General features: G+C 43.0%; 1 protein-coding gene across 9 annotated transcripts in view; it reads left to right on the plus strand.

The window, feature by feature from the left end:
* Window positions 1–21,423, plus strand: part of CACNB2 (calcium voltage-gated channel auxiliary subunit beta 2) — a 400,505-nt gene that overhangs the window by 341,688 nt on the left and 37,394 nt on the right. For all 9 annotated transcript variants that reach the window (XM_034930061.4, XM_034930064.4, XM_034930063.3 and 6 more), the window contains 2 exons: window positions 15,975–16,097; window positions 18,492–18,628. In XM_034930061.4, coding sequence (XP_034785952.1) covers window positions 15,975–16,097; window positions 18,492–18,628 — 260 coding nt within the window. The remainder of the gene's footprint in view (window positions 1–15,974; window positions 16,098–18,491; window positions 18,629–21,423) is intronic.

The raw sequence follows: 21,423 nt of genomic DNA on the forward strand, positions 1-21,423 counted from the left end.
AACAAGTCTGTTTATCATGCTGAATCACATCTGTATACTGCCACAGGTATACCTCAGGGAGGTTTAGATTTCTACCCAAGGGCCAACCGCTGCTTCTGAAACATCAACTGACAGAAGAACCTACGGAAGTTTTAATATCTCCTGGCTAGACTGAAGATGCCTTGAGCAGATATTCGGGGTGTTTTTTTCTGTTTTTTGTTTGTTTGTTTGTTTGTTTTGAGATGCAGTCTCGCTCTGTCGCCTAGGCTGGAGTGTAGTGGCATGATCACGGCTCACTGCAACCTCCACCTCCCGGGTTCAGGCGATTCTCCTGCCTCAGCCTCCCGGGTAGGTGGGAGTACTGGTGCCCGCCACCATGCCCAGCTAATTTTTTGTATTTTTAGTAGAGACAGGGTTTCACCACGTTGGGCAGGCTGGTCTCGAACTCCTTACCTCAGGTGATCCGCCCACCTCACCCTCCCAAAGTGCTGGGATTACAGGCATGAGCCACCACGCCGGGCCTGGGGTATCTTTATTAAAGACCTTTAGAGTTACTACAAGTTATTCTCAGAGTTTATTTGTAGATGTTCCAATGATAACCTTGCCTCTAAAAATGCACCCCAGTCATAGTGGAGCATCTGTCATTTTAGAAAAGTTTTCATATATTCAGCTCATCTGTGCCTTCCTCCCGTGTCTGCTCTTTGGACCTTGTTGCCGCCCCTTCAAACAGAGCAACAATTGGTCACTAAGCTTTCCTTCAGAAAGTCTCTCAACACTGAAGCAAGGGCAGCAGCAAAGGTTTTAAGAGTTTCTAGAGAGTGAGTGATCACATGGGGTTTCATGTTCAGAACTCACCACCCACAACTCTCTGCACTAATCTAATCCCTGCCAAAACATTTGGTTTGGGTCATGGGGACACTCAGCTCAATCATTTTCGTTTAAAAAAAAAAAACAAAACAGGCTGGGCACAGTGGCTCATGCCTGTAATCCCAGCACTTTGGGAGGCTGAGGCTGGTGGATCACCTGAGGTCAGGAGGTAGAGACCAGCCTGGCCAACATGGTGAAACCCCGTTTCTACTAAAAATACAAAAATTAGCTGGGCATGGTGGCGGGTTCCTATAATCCCAGCTACTCAGGAGGCTGAGACAGGAGAATCGCTTGAACCCGGGAGGTGGAGGTTGCAGTGAGCCAAGATCACTCCACTGCACTCCAGCCTGGGCAATAAGAGCAAAACTCTGTCTCAAAAAAAAAAAGAAAAGAAAAAAGGAACAAAAACATGAGTATAAAATAAATGATGAAATAAAATTGCTGAAATTTGTATAACTTCTGATCGCTAGACCTCTGTGAACTTAGCTAAAACCGCAGCTGTTGCAGTGGAGAAGAAAGTGAAGATTACTGAATTAACATAAAATATAATGTGTCTCCCCGTGCTTGTCAGCATGTACTTTGTAAAGGCTTTCCTGGTGTTTGTTTAGAATGCTGCTTTGGAAATTCTTTGTAGTGTATAATTTTCTAAATAAGTACAGAATAGACATTTTATAACAATTTAAATGCCAGCATCAGTTTAAAAGGGATACCACTGTTGGAGTCTCTTAACTCTTTCATTACTGTCCTTGCCACAGAATACAATTACTGAGTGGAACCGCGGTGACAAAAGCGAAAACAACTCAGTGTTCAGGGTACTGTGAATATTTGCTGGGCCACATTTCGTGGGCTGAGACTCTTCAAAAAATGATGTCACTGGTGTCTAGCAAGATAGCCTTATATCAGGCTGCTTTTTATTTTGTTTTTGAAATGTTTGTACTTTAAGAAAAACAAGGCCAGGCACAGTGGCTCACACTTGTAATCCCAGCACTTTGGAAGGCCAAGGCGGGCAGATCACTTGAGGTCAGGAGTTCAAGACCAGCCTGGCCAACATGGTGAAACTCCATCTGTACTAAAAATACTAAAAATTAGCCGGGCATGGTGGCGGGCGCCTATAATCCCAGCTACTTGGGAGGCTGAGGCAGGAGAATCACTTGAACCCAGGAGGCAGAGGTTGCAGTGATCTGAGATCACGCCACTGTACTCCAGCCTGGGTGACAGAGCCAGACTCTGTCTCAAAGAAAAAAAAAATAGGTACAGTATTAGAGAAAACCAACTAAGAAATGGGAGAGCTAAGTGAGTGAAGTGTAACTGATAAAGAGAAGGAATAAAAATACCAAATTATCACTCAGGAGTTACAGGCAGCAGCTACACAAAAGATGTAGCCAACCAAGGGAAGAAGAGAGTGCTCAAATTAGTGTGAACCCAGACACCTGAGAATGCAAACTTTTCAATCGCTGTAGCTAAAGTTCTTTGGCCCAGTGTAGACACAAGCTCCCTCACTGGGGTCTCAGGATATAAGGATTCAAGCCCTGTCTCTCGTGCCACTCTGTCCTTTCAACCACGCAATGCTGGATTTTAAACAGGTGGAAAGTAAAATGTTTGTTGTATTTACCCCTTTGCTTAATTCTTAATCATTTTAAATTTAATAAATACCTATATACACTTGCACTTACATATATACACGTTGATCATATAAAACAAAATCCTGGCTGGGTGCGATGGCTCACACCTGTAATCTGAGCACTTTGGGAGGCTGATGCAGGCAGATTGCTTGAGTCCAGGAGTTGGAGCCCAGCCTGGACAACATAGTGAAACCCTGTCTCTACAAAAAATGCAAAAAGTAGCCAGATATCATAGCGCATACCTGTAATCCCAGCTACTTGGGAGGATCATTTGAGCATGGAATGCAGAGGTTGCAGTGGGGCGAGATCACACCATTGCACTCAGCCCTGTGTGACAGAGTGAGACCCTGTCTTAAAAAAAATGTATATATTTGTTTCAAAATATATTGTAGGAATTTTCACCCATATATAAAGAATAAAATAAAGTTGAAAAGTTTCCTTCCTTAATGGAAGGATTATTTATTATCATTGAAAGTTAGCAAGATGATACAGAGAAGTTATAATCAGACAAGGATAACTGGAAAGTAAGATATCAGTAAGTGCTAAATAAAGCAGATGGCTATGACCTGGTTCCTGTAAGTATAGTCAATACCTCTTCAGTTCCTGGGTGCTTCCTATATAAGACTTGATAGCTACACTCCCACCTGAGGCATTTAATATAATAAAAGAGTAGAACAAGTTTTATAAGAAGTTAGTGTACACAACAAGTAAGTGGATAAAAAAACGGATTAGATCTTCTTGACCTGTGTTTTCTATAGTCTCTCTCTCTCTCTTTTCTTTTTTTTTTTTCTGAGATGGAGCCTCATTGTGTCGCCCAGGCTGGAGTGCAGTGGCACAATCTTGGCTCACTGCAACCTCCACCTCCCAGGCTTAAGTGATTCTCCCACCTCAGCCTCCCAAGTAGCTGGGATTACAGGCGCCCACCACCATGCTTGGCTAATTTTTGTATTTTTAGTAGATCTGGTTCCTAGGCCTACTAAAGTAGGTTTTCACCATGTTGGCCAGGCTGGTCTCGAACTCCTGACCTCAAGTGATCTGCCCACCTCGGCCTCCCAAAGTGCTGGGATTACTGATGTGAGCCACCGTGCCCAGCCTCCATAGTCTCTTACAATAGGGATCTGGGTCATTTTTTTTTTTTTCATTTCTCTAAAAAGAGCAAATTGAGAGTAGTTAATATTTAAGACAAATCCATTATAGACATTAAAACAAACTATGAATTTTCCTTTTAAGTTATTAGCAATTGACAGTTTCAGGATGAAAATTGAAAACCATACTTTGCTATTTAGCATAGTAAAATTCACCTTTGTATTAGGAAATGAAGAAATCAATGCATAAAAATCTAAGTAACTATATTAATCATGATCAGAAATTTATTTCTATCCTTGAGTGAATTTCATTTCACTTTTTAATCATAGGTATTCATTCTATCACTGGCACATTTTTATTAAACTTAGGTATGCATTGTGTTATAGCATTCAAATTATTAGCTTCACTATTAACTCATTAGTCATTGTTTAGGGAGAAAGCTAGAACTATAGTGCCATGAAATTATAATGTGTTTATTCTATTTCATAACCAAAGATATTTTTAAGTTAATTATCTCCTCTTATAATAATTGGTGCTTAGCAGCCTTAGGCCTAGTCATTCCAGAAGGCTATAAGAAAATAAAAGTTGTTCCTGCTCTAAACATTAACCACCTCTCTGACAGGAGCCTGTGGGCCTCCACACACCAGGCCTCTGTGGAGCAAATAGAGTTTCCTTTGGATGTGAGAAAAAGCAAGTCTTGCGGCCAAAAAGCTGTCCACTAATATCCTTCCAGCCCTGCCAGATTGGTTCTTGCGTATACCCATCTGTTAATGACAGGGTCCAGGCATCTGTCTCTAGGCAGAAAAGAGCATATGGCAGTGAGATGAGGGACTTCAAGGCCAGGGGATAGAGGGCATGAGTCAGGGCAGAAGCATCAAGGAGGTGGGAAGTTTGGGGAGCTTGAACAGATGTTTCTGGACCATCCTTTTGGGTCTGTAGGCCAGATAGTAATGAAGCATTATTGTCTGGGGTAAATATCTGAGGTTCATTGTCTCGCGGCAGGGAAATCGAGGACGTGGACGTGGAAGAAATGAGTTTAAGAGCGGAGGTTTAATAGGTGAAAGAAAGAATAGCTCTCTCTCTCTTGCAAAGAGAGAAGGGCTCCCGAGTGCACCGTCTGGTTTCATGGTGAAACGCATGGGGTTTCATAGTTGAGCTTCAGGAGGCGGTGTCTGCTTTACATAGGGCGCGAGAGATTGTTCGGACCAGGTGTGACATTTGCATGGTGCATGAAGATGCTGGCCAGCCCACCCTAATCTTTTATGCAGATGGGGTCTCAACCTGGCCAGCACCATGTTGTCTGTTCCTCACTGTACTTGTGGTTGACAAACAAAAGGGAAGATGGAGCCACCAGGTTGCACATGCCTGGCCCCCGGGTAGCCTTTATCTATTGGCACAGCTGCAGCATTTACCTGTGCAGACTTTTAGCTTGTTTATCTATCCTTTCAGCTTGATTTTTCAGGCTGCTTTTTGTTAGAAAAGAAACAATATGGGGGCTGTGTTTTATTAGAAAGAAGCCTTACCGAGGACTCTCTTACCCTCACTGTTTGCTGAAATAATTTATTTCTAGCTCATGTATCAGTAATAGTGCTGGAGTCAGGGTGGGAAGGGAGGTGGTGAAACCAGGTGGTTGGTCTCTTCAGCAGCCTTCTCAAGATGAGTGATTTGTGGAGGGGCGCGGTGGCTCACGCCTGTTATCCCAGCACTTTGGGAGACCGAGGTGGGTGGATCACCTGAGGTCAGGAGTTAGAGACCAGCCTCGCCAACATAGTGAAACCCTGTCTCTGCTAAAAATACAAAAATTTGCTAGGCATGTTGGCGGGCGCCTATAGTCCCAGCTACTTGGGAGGCTGAGGCAGGGGAATCACTTGATCCTAGGAGGCAGAGGTTGCAGTGAGCCAAGATCCTGCCACACTGCACTCCAGCCTGGGCAACAGAGCGAGACTCCATCTCAGAAAAAAAAAAATGAGATAGGAAGACATACATGGTCTCATAATTTATAAAATTCCACACCAAGGACCCTGCACAGGAAACACTGAAAGGCTGCTGCAGCGACCCTAGTTTTACAGAGGGATTAAAAAGTCATGCAAATTGTACTTTTAGTAGAGACAGGGTTTCACCATGTTGCACTGGCTGGTCTCGAACTCCTGACCTCAGGTGATCCGCTTGCCTCGGCCTCCCAAAGTGCTGGGATTACATGCATGAGCCACCACACCCAGCCATTCATGAAATACAGCTTTCTAGATGGTGACAAAGAGATGTGAAGAGAGAAACGGAAGATCTAAATAAATAAAAATAATGATTTGTGCCGGGAACTGTGGCTGACGCCTGTAATCCCAGCATTTTGGGAGGCCGAGGTGGGCGGATCACGAGGTCAGGAGATCGAGACCATCCTGGCTAACAAGGTGAAACCCCGTCTCTACTAAAAATACAGAAAATTAGCCAGGCGTGGTGGCAGGTGCCTGTAGTCCCAGCTACTCGGGAGGCTGAGGCAGGAGAATGACGTGAACCTGGAAGGCGGAGCTTGCAGTGAGCCAAAATCACACCACTGCACTCCGGCCTGGGCGACAGAGCAAGACTCCATCTCAAAAAAAAAGAAAATCAGGATTTGACATCGCTGTTGATTTCCTGAACCTCGAGTTTTTTAAGTGCATCTTTGTACTTAAAAGGAATAGGTTACCTTTATGAGGGACACCCATCGTTCTAACATGTGAAGGTGTTCATTTAGTGTCACACGCAAGGCAGACCTGGGCCCAATCTTTTTTTGCCTTTCTTTATACCAACCAATTTTTAGCATTTTGTAAATTATCACTTTCAAGTCTTCAAAATTTCACATAAACATGTAAATGTTGTGAAACTGCCATCTACACACCCCTTTAAATGAAAAGCACTCTAGTACTGTAGGAGTAACACAGGCTTTGGAGAGAGAGAGATTTTAACACCAGCTCTAACGCTTATGGCCTGGGAGAACATATAAAAAAAAAAAATCTTCAGCCGGGTACGGTGGCTCATGCCTGTAATCCCAGCATTTTGGGAGGCTAAGGCGGGTAGATCACCTGAGGTCAAGAGTTTGAGACCAGCCTGGCTAACATGGTGAAACCCCATCTCTACTAAAAATACAAAATATTGGCCGGGCATGGTGGCTCACACTTAAAATCCCAGCACTTTGGGAGGCTGAGGTGGGCGGATCATGATATCAGGAGATCAAGACCATCCTGGCTAACACGGTGAAACCCCATCTATACTAAAAATACAAAAAATTAGTGAGCCGCGCCACTGCACTCCAGCCTGGGTGACAGAGCGAGACTCTGTGTCAAGAACAAAGAGTTTCTTGACTTTGTGTCAAGAAACAAAAAATACAAAAAATTAACTGGACATGGTGGTGGGTGCCTATAATCCCAGCTGAGGCAGGAGAATCGCTTGAACCTGGGAGGCGGTGGTTGCAGTGAGTTGAGACCTAACCATTGCACTCTAGCCTGGGCAACAAGAGTGAAACTCCATCTCAAAAAAAAAAAAAAAAAAATCTTTCACAAATGTTGTCTTAAAATTTAACTTTTTTTTTTTTTTTTTTTTCAGAGAAAGGATCTTGCAATGTTGCCCAGGCTAGATTCAAACCCCTGAACTCAAGCCATCCTGTTGCCTCAGCCTCCTGAATAGCTGAGACTACAAGCGTGTGCCACAGTGAATGGCTGGGAGAACTTTTTTGAGCCTCAGTTTCTTCACCTTGGAATAAAACAATTGTAGCTGGGGTTAAATGAAATGTAGCAATCTATGTATAATATACAACACATTGTTTGTCCCTTGGCCGACATTCCGAAAGTGGTAGCTTTCATCATTTTACAGTAAGTCCTGTCATGTACAAGGTAAAGAAGGACCTAGAAGAAGAGAATATGAATTTCTTAACATCTTTTATCACTTACACATTCCCTTCTCAACAAATATTGATTGGAAACATACTGGAGACACAGTGTTGAACAAGACATGGCCTTGGTGTTTTAGTTTCTGTTTTTTGAGACAGGGTCTCTCTCTGTTGCCCAGGCTGGAGTGCAGTGGCGTGATCATGGCTTACTGCACCCTTGACCTCCTGGGCTCAAGCGATCCTCCCACCTCAGCCTCTTGAGTAGCTGGGACCACAGGTGCACACCACCACAGATGGCTTTTGTTTGTATTTTTGGTAGAGACAGAGTTTCACCATGTTGCCCTGGCTGGTCTCAAACTCCTCGGCTCAAGCAATCCACCTGCCTCTGATTACAGATGTCAGCCACTGCACTCCACCAAACTTGGTGTTTTTAAAGCACTTTTACATTATTGTCTAGATAAAGAGATGCCACTCTTCTACAAATTGGTACTTACGAATTTATTTTGAGGATCTGTTCGGGTTTAGTCCACAAACCAATATGCCACAAACTTTTAATTCTTTATCCCAAAAAGGGGGCTACAATGCATAGATGATTTACCAGTCACCCTCATGCTATGTAGCATGTGCTCATATGTCATGTCGAAAGTACCAGAAACTGGAAAAGGAATCAATTCCTTTTTTTCTTGGCTTGGAACAGGGAGAAGCAAAAACTGATAGAAAAGTCTGACATCACCTCATGGGCCTGACCCTCCGTAGCCACAAAACAAGTTGGCCAGGAATCCAGGTAGAATCTGCAAAAGCAGACTCCAGCTCTCACACTGGCCTGGCAATAAAGTCTTTAGGATGTTAATAGAGGTTGAGTGAAAGTGAAATGAAGGACCATATTGTCTCCCAACCAACGTAGTATCCTAATGATTCTGTAGAGCAGGATGAATCTAAATCTAAATGTGGATTTCAATAGAATTCCGCAACAGCCATCCCTGAAGCTCCTTCTACAGGATCCTACCTAGGGCTGTGGGCTATTTCTGTATCTGTGCTTTCTGCTTTTCTTCCCCATCTTACTCTACAGCTATGACCAAGCCTTTCTGATAAACCCGGGCCGGTGGGGGAGGGGGGAGGGTGGAGTTAAAGGGTGGCAGGAAAAGGACAGCTTGAAGGACAACCTATTAACTAGAGTGCACCTCAGTTACATTTGGCCTTGGGATCTGGAATAGCTTCGCTTTCCTCAAGAGCCAGAGCACCTCTTGTGTCCCAGCGTGTCCCAGAGCACTGTGTCAGTTTCTTATCACAGTGCCCACTGTTCCTGGTGTTCCCGTGAAACCTCTGGAACACTAAGATTTCTTGGCTTCTTTTTGTTCTTGCTTCTTGGGACTCTTCTTTACCTTAAGGAGAAAGCACAATAAGAAGAAAGAGTAAATGGCCCACCGGCCTCAAACATTCATATCCAAGAATCAGTTCTATTCATCAGTATTTATGATGGACCATGCAGGAGTGAACTAGGAATGACCTGAACCATGCCCCAGGGCCATGATGCTGGAAAACCATAAAAATCTGGTAGGGCCGGGTGTGGTGGTTCACACCTATAATCTCAGCCCTTTGGGAGGCCAAGGCGGGAGGATCACTTGAGGCCAGGAGTTCAAGACCAGCCTGGGCATCAAAGCGAGACCTCATCTCTCCAAAAAGTAAAAACAAAAATTAGCTGGGCATTGTGGCATGAGCCTGTAGTCCTAGCTACTCATGAGGCTGAGACTGGAGGATTATTTGAGCCTAGGAGGTTGAGGCTACAGTGAGCCATGATTGCACCACTTCGTTCCAGCCTGGGCAACAGAAAGACCCTGTCTGGGGGAAAAACAATCTGGTAGGCTTCCAGACCAAAAGTAACTTTTGTAGTTCGAACAAGGGCAAGAGCCCTGAATGGTAAGAGGAAAGAGTTCCATGTGGCTCTTTACCATTCTGAGATTAAGCCAAAAATGAAGATGTCAACTTAAAACAGGATATATTTGATTAACAAATGGTTTCATGGATAAAAATTCATTGATTCCTTAAGGGATATTCCCTTGGAACTTCAAGTTGGTTAAAAAAAAAAGCCTGAGCGTTTGAGGACTATCAAAGAAAATCAGAACGAAAGAGATATGTATCAGTACATTCCTGCATTGTTACACTGTTATAAAGAAACACCTGAGACTGAGTAATTTATCAAGAAAAGAGGTTTAATTGGCTCACAGTTCTGCAAGCTGTACAGGAATCATGGTGTTGGCATCTGGCTTCTAGGGGAGGCCTCAGGAGACTTACAGTCGTCTAGGAAGGTGAAGGGAAAGCAGGCACATCATACATGGCTGGCACTGGTGCGAGAGAGAGGTGGGAGGTGCCACACATGTTTAGACAACCAGATCTTATGAGAAGTCTTATCATGAGAACAGCACCAAAGGGGAAAATCTACCCCTATGATCCAATCACCTCCTACCAGGCCCCACCTCCCACACTGGGGCTTACAATTCGACATGAGTCTGGCCAGGGACACAAATTCAAACCATATCAAGATAGAACACTGTAAACAAAGTGAATATGGGAAAACCTGGCCGGGCGCGGTGGCTCACGCCTGTAATCCCAGCACTTGGGGAAGCCGAGGCAGGCGGATCACCTGAGGTCAACAGTTCAAGACCAGTATGGCCAACACGGCAAAACCCCGTCTCTACTAAAAATACAAAAGTTAGCCGGGTGTGGTGGCATGCGCCTGTAGTCCCAACTACTTGGGAGGCTGAGGCAAGAGAATCACTTGAACCCGGGAGGCAGAGATTGCAGTGCGCCAAGATCGCACCACTTCACTCCAGCCTGAGTGACAGAGCAAGACTCTGTCTCAAAAAAAAAAAAGAAAAGAAAAGAAAAAAGAAAATGAGTATGGGAAAACCTTACCATTTGCTCAAGTCCCAGAGAGTATGAAAGAATCTATATCACAGAAACGCTTCTTGACTTTAACAGCGAGTTAGTTTGTGTCGTGCATGTGGCAGATATTACACTGTGTTGATGAGTTTGGTTTGAGGACGTTTACAGTGGAAGACCACACAGGAAATGACTTGTCTTGGGCTTTAATGGGGGGGTAAATACAGAGAAATATTTACTTAGGTGTAGCATTTACTTTGGTATATAGCAAATGCCTATTAATAAGCACTTACTATATATAGTTAGCCCTCTTTATGCATGAGTTCCACATTCACGGATTCAACCAACTGTGGATTGAAAATGTTAAAAAAAATTACAACAATAAGAATGATAGACTTAAAAAGCAATACAATTGAATAACTATTTGCATAGCATTTACCTTGTATTAGGTATTATAGCTGCTCTAGAGATAAAGCATACAGAGGATGTGTGCAGTTATGCGCAAATAGTACGCTGTCTTTCTCTTTGTTTGAGATGGAGTCTCGCTCTGTTGCCCAGGCTGGAGTGCAGTGGCACAATCTCGGCTCACTGCAGCCTCTGCCTCCTAGGTTCAAGCAATTCTCCTGCCTCAGCCTCCTGAGTAGCTGGGATTACAGGTCTGTGCCACCACGCCTGGCTAATTTTTGTATTTTTAGTAGAGACGGGGTTTCTCCATGTTGGTCAGGCTGGTGTCAAACTCCTGATCTCGTGATCCGCCCACCTCTGCCTCCCAAAGTGCTGGGATTACAAGCGTAAGCCACTGCACCCATCCAAGTACACTGTTTTATATCAAGGACTTGAACATCTATAGATTTTGAGGGTCCTGGAAACAATATCACGGCAGTTATCAAGGGATGACTATACACCCAGTACTAGCCTAGCCTGGTGCAATCCATTTTCTGTAATCCCGTTACCTTAAAGAATGGCGCTCTTACCCTTGTTTTAGCCATGTGAACTTATGTTTAATGAGACTAAAGAATTTGCCAAGGCCACTCACCTAATAAATGGCAGAATGAACATCCAAATCCAAGTCCACTTAAAATCCCTTGTTCTTGAACCCATATGAATGAAATTAATATGGAGAATACCTTCCACATTGTAGACACACTGCAAGCTGAAGTGAGACCAGGGAATCAGACGTGACATTGTCACTGGCCTCTTTGGTTTAGCATCCTGGGGTCTTTTATCTTGGCTACATCTGTCCCCCGCATCCCTTGACTGTACTCTGATTTTAGAAATACAGTTCCTGAAGTAAAGATATTGAGGAATAGGTATCTGCTGCTCTTGTTTCCTAGTTCTATAAAGCTAATTCCCATATAAACCACATCTAATGGTAGCATCGTTGGTTACAGGAGGTGAGGCAAGAAAGGAGGCACGTTCCAACTTAACATCTTAATCTAAGAGCATAAAATTATTACCTGTGGTCTCTGGAATTATACACCAATTTCCACCACCATTTTAATTTCTTTTTCCTTTTTCAGTCCCCTCTTTCTGCTACTCAGATGATTGAAAAGTGATAAAAAGTTGGTAGAAGTCATAAGATTTTCTATGGGGTCTTCTGTCGAGTCAGGTATTAAAAATGTGTCTTACATTGATGAAAAACTATATGTGATGCTTAAACTCTGTATCTTCCAAGGAATAAAAGAAACATCTGGGCTGGGCACGGTGGCTCATGCCTGTAATCCCACCACTTTGGGAGGCCGAGGTGGGTGGATCACGAGGTCAGGAGATCGAGACCATCCTGGCTAACATGGTGAAACCCCATCTCTACTAAAAATACAAAAAAAAATTAGCCGGGCACGGTGGCGGGCACCTGTAGTCCCAGCTACTCGGGAGGCTGAGGCAGGAGAATGGCATGAACCCAGGAGGCGGAGTTTGCAGTGAGCCGAGATCGTGCCATTGCACTCCAGCCTGGGTGACAGAGCGAGATGCCGTCTCAAAAAAAAAAAAAAAAAAAAAAAAAGATCTGAAAGATGTGAAAGACCATGCTACGATTTTTTTTTTTTAATCTTGGATCTATACTTTTGTGATCAGAAACTTTTCTGAATAATGGGTGGATCTACTCATGGAAATTGTATTTCTAGTGGTAAAACTGAGTTTGATTAAGACTACATCCTTAGGAGGCTGAGCGGGGAGGATTACTTGAGGCCAGGAGTTTGAGGCCAGCCTGGGCAACACAGCAATACCCTGTCTCTACAAAGTTTTTTTTAAAAAAATAAAATGTAAAAACTTTAAAATATTTTTAAGATTACATCTCACTAAAAAGTGCACCTTGCTTTAGTGCTGGGTACAGTATAAAACAGTGTGGCCCATTTGGACAGTAGTTTAGAATAAAAATTTTAAAGTCTTAATAACTCATGTCTGACACATGCTACCTCTGGGACTCCATCCTAAGAAAAGAATTCTAAGTAGAAAGAGGCTTTTGTACAAAGATTTTTCAAAGCAGAATATTTTTCATACTGAATAATGTTGTGAACCTAAGTATCAAAGAAGGGTGAATGGTGAATGGTTGAGGGAGTCTTTTTTTTTTTTTTTTTTAGATGGAGTCTCACTCTATCACCCAGGCTGGAGTGCAGTGGTGCAATGATCTTTGCTCACTGCAGCCTCTGCCTCCCAGGTTCAAGTGATTCTCCTGCCTCAGCCTCCCAACTAGCTGGGATTACAGGCATGCGCCACCATGACTGTCTAATTTTGTATTTTTAGTAGAGATGGGGTGTCTCCATATTGGTCAAGCTGGTCTAGAACTCCCAATCTCAGGTGATCCTCCCGCCTCGGCCTCCCAAAGTGCTGCGATTACTGGCATGAGCCATCATGCCCGGCCAAAATATATTTTTAAAAGTATAAAAACTGTGTGTGTGTGTGTGTGTGTGTGTGTGTGTGTGTGTGTATAAGAGATGAGGTCTCACTTTGTTGCCCAGGCTGGTCTCAAACTCCTGGGCTCAAGTGATGCTCCCACCATGCCCTCCCAAAGTGTTGGGATTTACAGGCATGAGCCACGGCACCTGGCCTTTCTAAAAAATATTTTTTTTTTGTTTTTTCATTTTTTTATGTTTAATATTGGATGAAATGCAATATGTTATGATTGTAGCTCTGGAAGTAAACTTTATATATTTAGGAACATTTCTAGAGAAAATAGAAACATCATACTCTCAAGGATTGTGTTTCAGTTGTACAGGTATAGGCACCATTTATTTATGTGTATTTTTAATTCCCATAATTCCACACAAGAAGCAGGATCCCTGGTATCACTAAAAATTATAGTGGATGTCATTCGAGACCAGCCTGGCCAATATGGTGAAACCCCATCTCTACTAAAAATACAAAAATTAGCCAGGCATGATGGCAGGTGCCTGTAGTCCCAGCTACTTGGGAGGCTAGGGTAGAAGAATCGCTTGAACCTGGAAGGCAGAGGTTGCAGTGAGCTGGGATTGTGCCACTGCACTCCAGCCTGGGCATCACAGTGAGACTCAGTCTCAAAAAAAAAAAAAAAAAAAAATTACAGTGAATGTCAATAACTGGATTCCAAATATTTAACTCCACCTCATGTCTATTGTGCCTATATCCAGAATTTGGTTTTCCTTTCCCAATCTGCAAATTGTGACTAGACCATAGTAACATCAGGGATCTTAAGTCAGTCTTAACCCAGACAAGAGGCAGGTAGAACAAATTAACTTTGGAAAATTTGGAAATGAAAATGGGTTCTCTCTACTCCAACTCCCCCGTGTCCTTCTCTGGCAAGTCCAGGTAGAGAGCTCATTGAGTAGGGGGAAACTGCTCCCTTCTCCTGAGAGGTCGAAATAATTTTTTTAAAGAATAGGTTAAGCCGGACGCGGTGGCTCATGCCTATAATCCCAGCACTTTGGGAGGCCAAGGCAGGCAGATCACCTGAGGTCAGGAGTTCAAGACCAGCCTGACCAATATGGTGAAACCCCATCTCTACTAAAAATACAAAAAATTAGCTGGGCATGGTGGCGGGTGCCTGTAATCCCAGCAACTCGGGAGGCTGAGGCAGGAGAACCGCTTGAATGCAGGAGGCGGAGGTTGCAATGAGCCGAGATCATGCCATTGCTCTCCAGCCTGGGCAACAAGAGCGAAACTCCGCCTCAAAAAAAAAAAAAAAAAAAGGAAAAAAAGAAAAAAAAGGTAGGTTAAAAGGAATATCACATGAAAAACTATGTTACTTTGTATATATCATGTATATAAGAAATATATAGAAGAGGCCAGGCACGGTGGCTCGTACCTGTAATCCCAGCACTTTGGGAGGCTGAGGCGGGCAGATCACCCAAGGTCAGGAGTTCGAGACCAGCTTGGCCAACACAGTGAAACCCTGTCTCTTCTAAAAATACAAAAAATTAGCTGGGTGTGGTGGCTCACGCTTATAATCCCAGCTACTCGGGAGGCTGAAGCAGGAGAATCAATTGAACTCCAGAGGAGGAGGTTGCAGTGAGCTGAAATTGCACCACTGCACTCCAGCCTGGGCTACAAAGTAAGACTCTGTCAAAAAAAAAAAAAAGAAAGAAAGAAAAAAGAAAGAAAGAAATATATAGAAGCAATCCATTTGCCCATAATGGGAAAGAAATACAATACCACTTAGAACAATACCATTTTCACCATTTCTGAGCTTACCTGTTTCTTTCATCTTGTGGATAAATAGGTATTAGCTAAAGAGAGAATAAATGCTTATCTGTAAATTCTTTTGGTTTGATTTGTTTTTTTCTTTTTTTTGAGACAGGGACTGACTTTGTCTCCCAGGCTGGAGTGCAGTCGCGTGATCATGGCTCACTGCAGCCTAGACTCCCTGGGCTTAAGTGATCTTCTTGCCTTAGCCTCCCAAGTTGTTGGGAGTATAGGTGCCTGCCACCACACCTAGCTAATTTTTGTTTTTGATTTTTAGTGAGAAGAGGTCTTGCTATGTTGCCCAGGCTGATCTTGAACTCCTAGGGTCAAGCAATCCTCTTGCCTTGGCCTCACAAAATGCTGGGATTACAGGCATGAGCCACCACTCCTGGCCCTTTATCTGTAAAATTTCAAAGCATCAAATAAGGAAAGAGAGCTTAATTAATATCTTCAGTAGCTGAACAAACTCAAGTAGGAGAAATAATAGAAGAAAAAGTTACTGCTTTCATAATTCGTTGCAGCCATGAATGAGAGTTGCTATAGTTGTAGAATATTTTCCCCGGCACTTTTTTCATTCAATGATTGTACCTTTCGGAATTATGTCTTTAATGATCAATTAATTAAAGTAGATGTTTGGGGTAGCAAGGCAGTGACTAAGTCCTTTCCACTGAAATGGAAGAACTGGGCATTTTATTCATGTTTGTGTTTCCTGATTTACAGTTGCTACAAGCGCCAATGTTGAAAACACATATTTCCCTGGCTCTTCTTCACCTTCATTACTTGTAGTGCTTTCAAAGAGAACAATGGCCTTTTTCTAGTTCAGAAATGGGTGTTATGTAGCTCACAGCTGGGAGATTTCAAGTGTTTTGAATACGAACAAGCTGTTTTGTGATAAAGAACCAGTGCAGAGGGGAAACCAACAATGATTACAGTAGTTATTCAGTATGTCTTTGTATTTGAGGGGAAAAAGGAGGGACACTGTTGTTTTGCTCTAATTTTTTTCCCTCTTCCTTTTCCCACTTTAGACAAAGCCCGTTGCATTTGCGGTTCGGACAAATGTCAGCTACAGTGCGGCCCATGAAGATGATGTTCCAGTGCCTGGCATGGCCATCTCATTCGAAGCAAAAGATTTTCTGCATGTTAAGGAAGTAAGGAGAATAATTTCATTTTCTAACAGCATGATGTTTTACCTTGACATACCATTTCTTATTTCCTATTCATATGCCGTTTCTGTGAAGTAGCATTGCACATCGCTGCAGTTGTATAACATACATAACTAAATCAATGGCTCTCAACCTCTGCTAATATAAATATACCTTTTAAAGTGGAAAGAAGTCACAGGCCTCTTGCAATAACTTCAGCGCTCCCTGGGGCTCTGTGGCCCAGAAATTGGGAACTGCTAGAGTAGATGATCCTTTTTTATGCTTAACCTATACTTCTTTTTTTTTTAATGTTTCACCTTGACTAGGTGTAGTTTTTCCTGATGCCTGAAGTCTAGCCATCTGGGGAGGGTTTAATAATAATATCTAGAATTCATGACTCTTCTCTCTGCTGACAGTGTCTAAATTCAAACTACTGATGACCTTTTTCCTCCTTAAATGCTAAATTTCTGCAGTGAATGAGAGAATGGTAAGAATTGACACCAATAAGGCAACAAAGAGGTATCAGGAAAAGTCCTTTTCCTACATGCTAAATGTCTCCACCTTCTAGTGAGCAATGACACAACCTGCAAATTGGAAACTTTCATCCTTAATTAAGGTTTGTTTGGAGTCAACATTTATCAAATGCCTGCCTTGTGGAGCACTGTGTAAACTGACCAGAAATTTCCCCTGTAGAATATTCTCAGTGTGTGATCCCGAGGTTTTTCTTGGACCTGAAGGAATTTATACTTGGAGCTCTTCCATCTAGGGTATAATATGTCATAGGAAGCATGTGTAAATTGAAACTCTTCACTGCACTAAAGGCTGTCAGCAAAGGAGTTGATAACTGACAATTGAAAGAACCTAGGGCTGGGCCCGGTGGCTCATGCCTGTAATCCCAACACTTTGGGAGGCCAAGGTGGGCGGATCACAAGGTCAGGAGATCAAGACCATCCTGGCCAACATGGTGAACCCCGTCTCCACTAAAAATACAAAAATTATCTGGGTGTAGTGGCACATGCCTGTAATTTCAGCTACTCGAGAGGCTGAGGCAGGAGAATAGGTTGAACCAGCGAGTCGGAGGTTGCAGTGAGCCGAGATTGCGCCACTGCACCCGAGCCTGGTGACAGAGTGAGATTCTGTCTCAAAAAAAAAAAAAAAAAAAAAAAGAACCTAGAAGCCTGGGTACTATGGCTCATGCCTGTAATCCAAGCACTAAGAACCTAGAAGCCTGGGTACTACGGCTCATGCCTGTAATCCAAGCACTAAGAACCTGGAAGCCTAGGTACTATGGCTCATGCTTCCAAGCACTTTGGAAGGCCGAGGAAGGCAGATCTCTTGAGCCCAGGAGACCAGCCTGGGCAACAGGGTAAAACCCCATCTCTACAAAAAAAAAAAAAAAAAAGAAATAAAAATAACCGGGTGTGGTGGCATACACTGGCAGTCCTAGCTACTCAGGAGGCCAGTGGATTGATTGAGCCTGGGAATTCAAGACAGGAGTGAGCCAGGATCATGTCACTGCACTCCAGCCTGGGCGACAGAGCGAGACCCTGTCTCGATTAAAAATAGAAGAGCCTAGAGAATTTAGAGCCTACCATTTTGGTAACCTCTGAAAAGAGATGTCAAATACTGGCTAGGTGGGAACAATAGAAAAAGTTATCAGAAGTGATGCTGTGCCTAGAATCTCACTTTACACCAGGAAGTTAGATTATTATGAGGTCTCTTCTTGATTGATGCTGAAGGGGGGATCTTTCCACCATGAAAGGAAAAGAAAAACAGAATGTATATTCTTCTTCGACGTGTTCAAGGACAGATTTATTCAATCGAGGAAAAAGAAGGCAAATCACAAAGATTTAAGATACATATTCCACCTGCAAGACATAAATTGTCAACATCACACAAGTAGAGAAATCATCTGTGAACATTGCATTGTATAATTATAAAACTGTTTGCACAAAGGTAAATTGTCCTGTGACATGAAATATTTAAGGTACACTTCAATATTTATCTCTTTCTCTCAATACTTCCAATTGGTCTGATTATATAAGGGGAAGATTTCTGTAACAATACTTCCTAAAGATCTCTTGGTAGGATGGGCTGTTATTCTTTGAACCCAGAGAGCTTATCCCTACTCATGGTGACAGCAGCTGCTGCAACGGAATTCAGCCTGGTCCTATGGCAGCACCAGGACAGACAAGGAACGCAGAGCCTTTGATAGATTGCTGAGGACGCTAAATGCATTTCTTACATGTGAAACCCATGAGCTGAAGGGTTTCTTGAATGATAATATTTAAGGCATAGTTAATGGTCATTGCCATATTTCTCTCGACTGAAAATAGTGTGGAAGAACAAGGATTTGACCTTCTGTGCACTGATTTTTAATGCTTTTGATTTTGTGTTTAGAAATTTAACAATGACTGGTGGATAGGGCGACTGGTAAAAGAAGGCTGTGAAATCGGATTCATTCCAAGCCCAGTCAAACTAGAAAACATGAGGCTGCAGCATGAACAGAGAGCCAAGCAAGGGAAATTCTACTCCAGGTATGAGACAGATGTCAAGTGTTTGCATAAAACTTAGATTATACCACTATCTGTGTACTGTTGTCTGCTGTATTCTGTATCCTTTATTATGTATTAACAAGGAGGCTGGTGATATGGTTTATTGATAGCATCACAAATCTTGCATTTTCCTGCATTTAAAAACTTCAGTCCAGCACCTGATTTTCACCCTATTTGGGAAAGTGTCAAATTATTATCATTAATGAAAAGAGCTAAGGTCATAGAGTATTAAATTCAGGCTCCAGTGCAGAGGAAAATCTGAAACCTTAATCATTTACTGAAAAATAGTCTGGCACATCATAGCCCTGGTGACTAATCCCACTGTCTGTAGCTGCCTGGTATGGCTGGGAGATGTTTGAGAGATGACAGTCTCAGACATCATCAGGCAGTGGCAGCTCTTGTCATCCGTTAGTTTCATTTTCACCTGAGAAACTCAATTTTCAGTTCTACCCACTGTTAAGCACTTAAAGAGAAGCGAAGTATGAAACAAGTTAAAACTGCCTGTGCAGATGGCAATTAGATGAGTTATGTAAGAAGCTGGGGCTGAATAATCCCTCCTAGGATTCGTGAGGTTGTCTGTCCCCCTCTGAAAGAATCACTAGAAAGGCTTCTCGTAGATGTACTGAATTTTCCATGGAATCGTATGCAGACGGGTCTAAGGACGCAGCATGGCTCTCCCGATGTGAAAGGATGGGACATGGGCAAGGCCTTTCTTAAATACGAATCGCTGGATTTCTCTTTTCTCCATCTTACATCTTATTTGTTTATCTAAGATGCAAATCCCTTTGTCAATGGTAATACTTTACTGTGAGCAAGTATTTTTTTCAAGTGTCAGCAGATGAGTGAAACAGAATATGCTTTGTGGTTTGGAACACCCATCCTCATTAACTGGGTTTTCATAATTGTCAACTTCATTTAGTTCAGACGGATTCCTCTGTGTTTTGAGACCTCCACCCCAGAATTGACTTTCATTAATTCCTGGGTTATTGAGAGCGCTCAGATGGTGAGATGCATTCAGTCATATAAAAGTAGAGGCATGCATAAAAAAGAACAAGATTGGCTGGGCACGGTCGCTCATGCCTGTAATCCCAGCACTGGGAAGCCGAGGCAGACGGATCACCTGAGGTCAGGAGTTCAAGACGAGCCTGGCCAACATGGTGAAACCCCATCTCTACTAAAAATACAAAAATTAGCTGGGCATGGTGGCAGGAGCCTGTAATCCTAGCTACTCGGGAGACTGAGGCAGGAGAATTACTTGAATCTGGGAGGTGGAGGTTGCAGTGAGCCCAGATTCGTGCCACTGCATTCCAGCCTGGGCGACAGAGACTCTATCTCAAAAAAAAAAAAAGAACAAGATCATGTCTTTTGCAGCAACATGGATGGAGCTGGAGGCCATTATCCCAAGCAAACTAACACTGGAATAGAAAACCAAATACGGGGGCCGGGTGCGGTGGCTCACACCTGTAATCCCAGCACTTTGGGAGGCTGAGGCGGGCATATCACAAGGTTAAGAGATTGAGACCATCCTGGGCAACATGGTGAAACCCCGTCTCTACTAAAAAAAAAAAAAATTAGCTGGGTATGGTGGTGTGTGCCTGTAGTCCCAGCTACTTGAGAAACTGAGGCAGGAGAATCGCTTGAACCCGGGAGGCAGAGGTTGAAGTGAGCCAAGATTGCACCATTGCACTCCAGCCTGGTGACAGAGTGAGACTCCATCTCAAAAAAAAAAAAAAAATACCGCATGTTTTTACTTATAAGTGAGAGCTAAACATTGAGAACATACAGACACCAGGAAGGGAACATAAGACACCGGGGACTACTTGAGGGTGGAGGATGGGAGGAGGGTGAGGATCAGAAAAACCACCTCCTGGGGCATTATGTTCATTATCTGGGTGACAAAATAATCTGTACACCAAAGCCCTGTGACATGCAGTTTACCTGTGTAACAAACCTGGACATGTACCCCGAAACTAAAAGTAAAAAAAGAAAAAAAAGTTGCCTGTAAAGATAACCCTCTTAGGATTAAAATACTTTACTCTGAATTAAGTTATCATTATCATTAGCAGCAGTAAATTATTCATTAGACCAACATACATATAATGCATATTTTGATATGCAATATTAAATATTAAACTTTTGTTGAAAATGCATTTCTTAATGAGAAAAAAAAGTAAAGACATGCAGATGAACAGCGCATGTGCATTCTGCCTGCAGGGTGTTTGAAGACCCGATAGGATTCTTTCAATCCTTAATGTTCCATTGGCCTTATTTTGTGTTTTCCTACCCTCTGTATTGAAAATGGTATCATAATACTAGCTAATAAAACCTTATGGCCAAGCACGGTGGCTCATGCCTGTTCCCAGCACTTTGGGAGGCCAAAGCAGGTGGATCGCTTGAGGCCAGGAGTTCGAGACCAGCCTGGCCAATATGGTGAAACCCTGTCTCTACTAAAAGTATGAAACTAGCTGGGTGTGGTGGTGCACACCTGTAACCCCAGCTACTTGGGAGCCTGAGGTATGAGAATCACTTCAACTTGGAAGGCGGAGGTTGCAGTGAGCCGAGATCATGTTCCAACCTGGGCGTCAGTGAAACTCTGTCTGAAAAAACAAACAAAAAAAGAACCACCTTATATGGAAACATTTTGTTTTAATAGGGTGTAGACATTGCTCCTGTCAACTAGGTAGTATATCGTTTGTTGAGGTTTGAAGTTATCCCAGCTGGGGGTGTTTTGTTTTTAGTTAGGACAATTCAGCATTTTTCAGAATTTTCTTGTCAAA

Source organism: Pan paniscus, chromosome 8 (assembly GCF_029289425.2).
Source record: "Pan paniscus chromosome 8, NHGRI_mPanPan1-v2.0_pri, whole genome shotgun sequence".
Classification (NCBI taxonomy): Eukaryota; Metazoa; Chordata; class Mammalia; order Primates; family Hominidae; genus Pan; species Pan paniscus.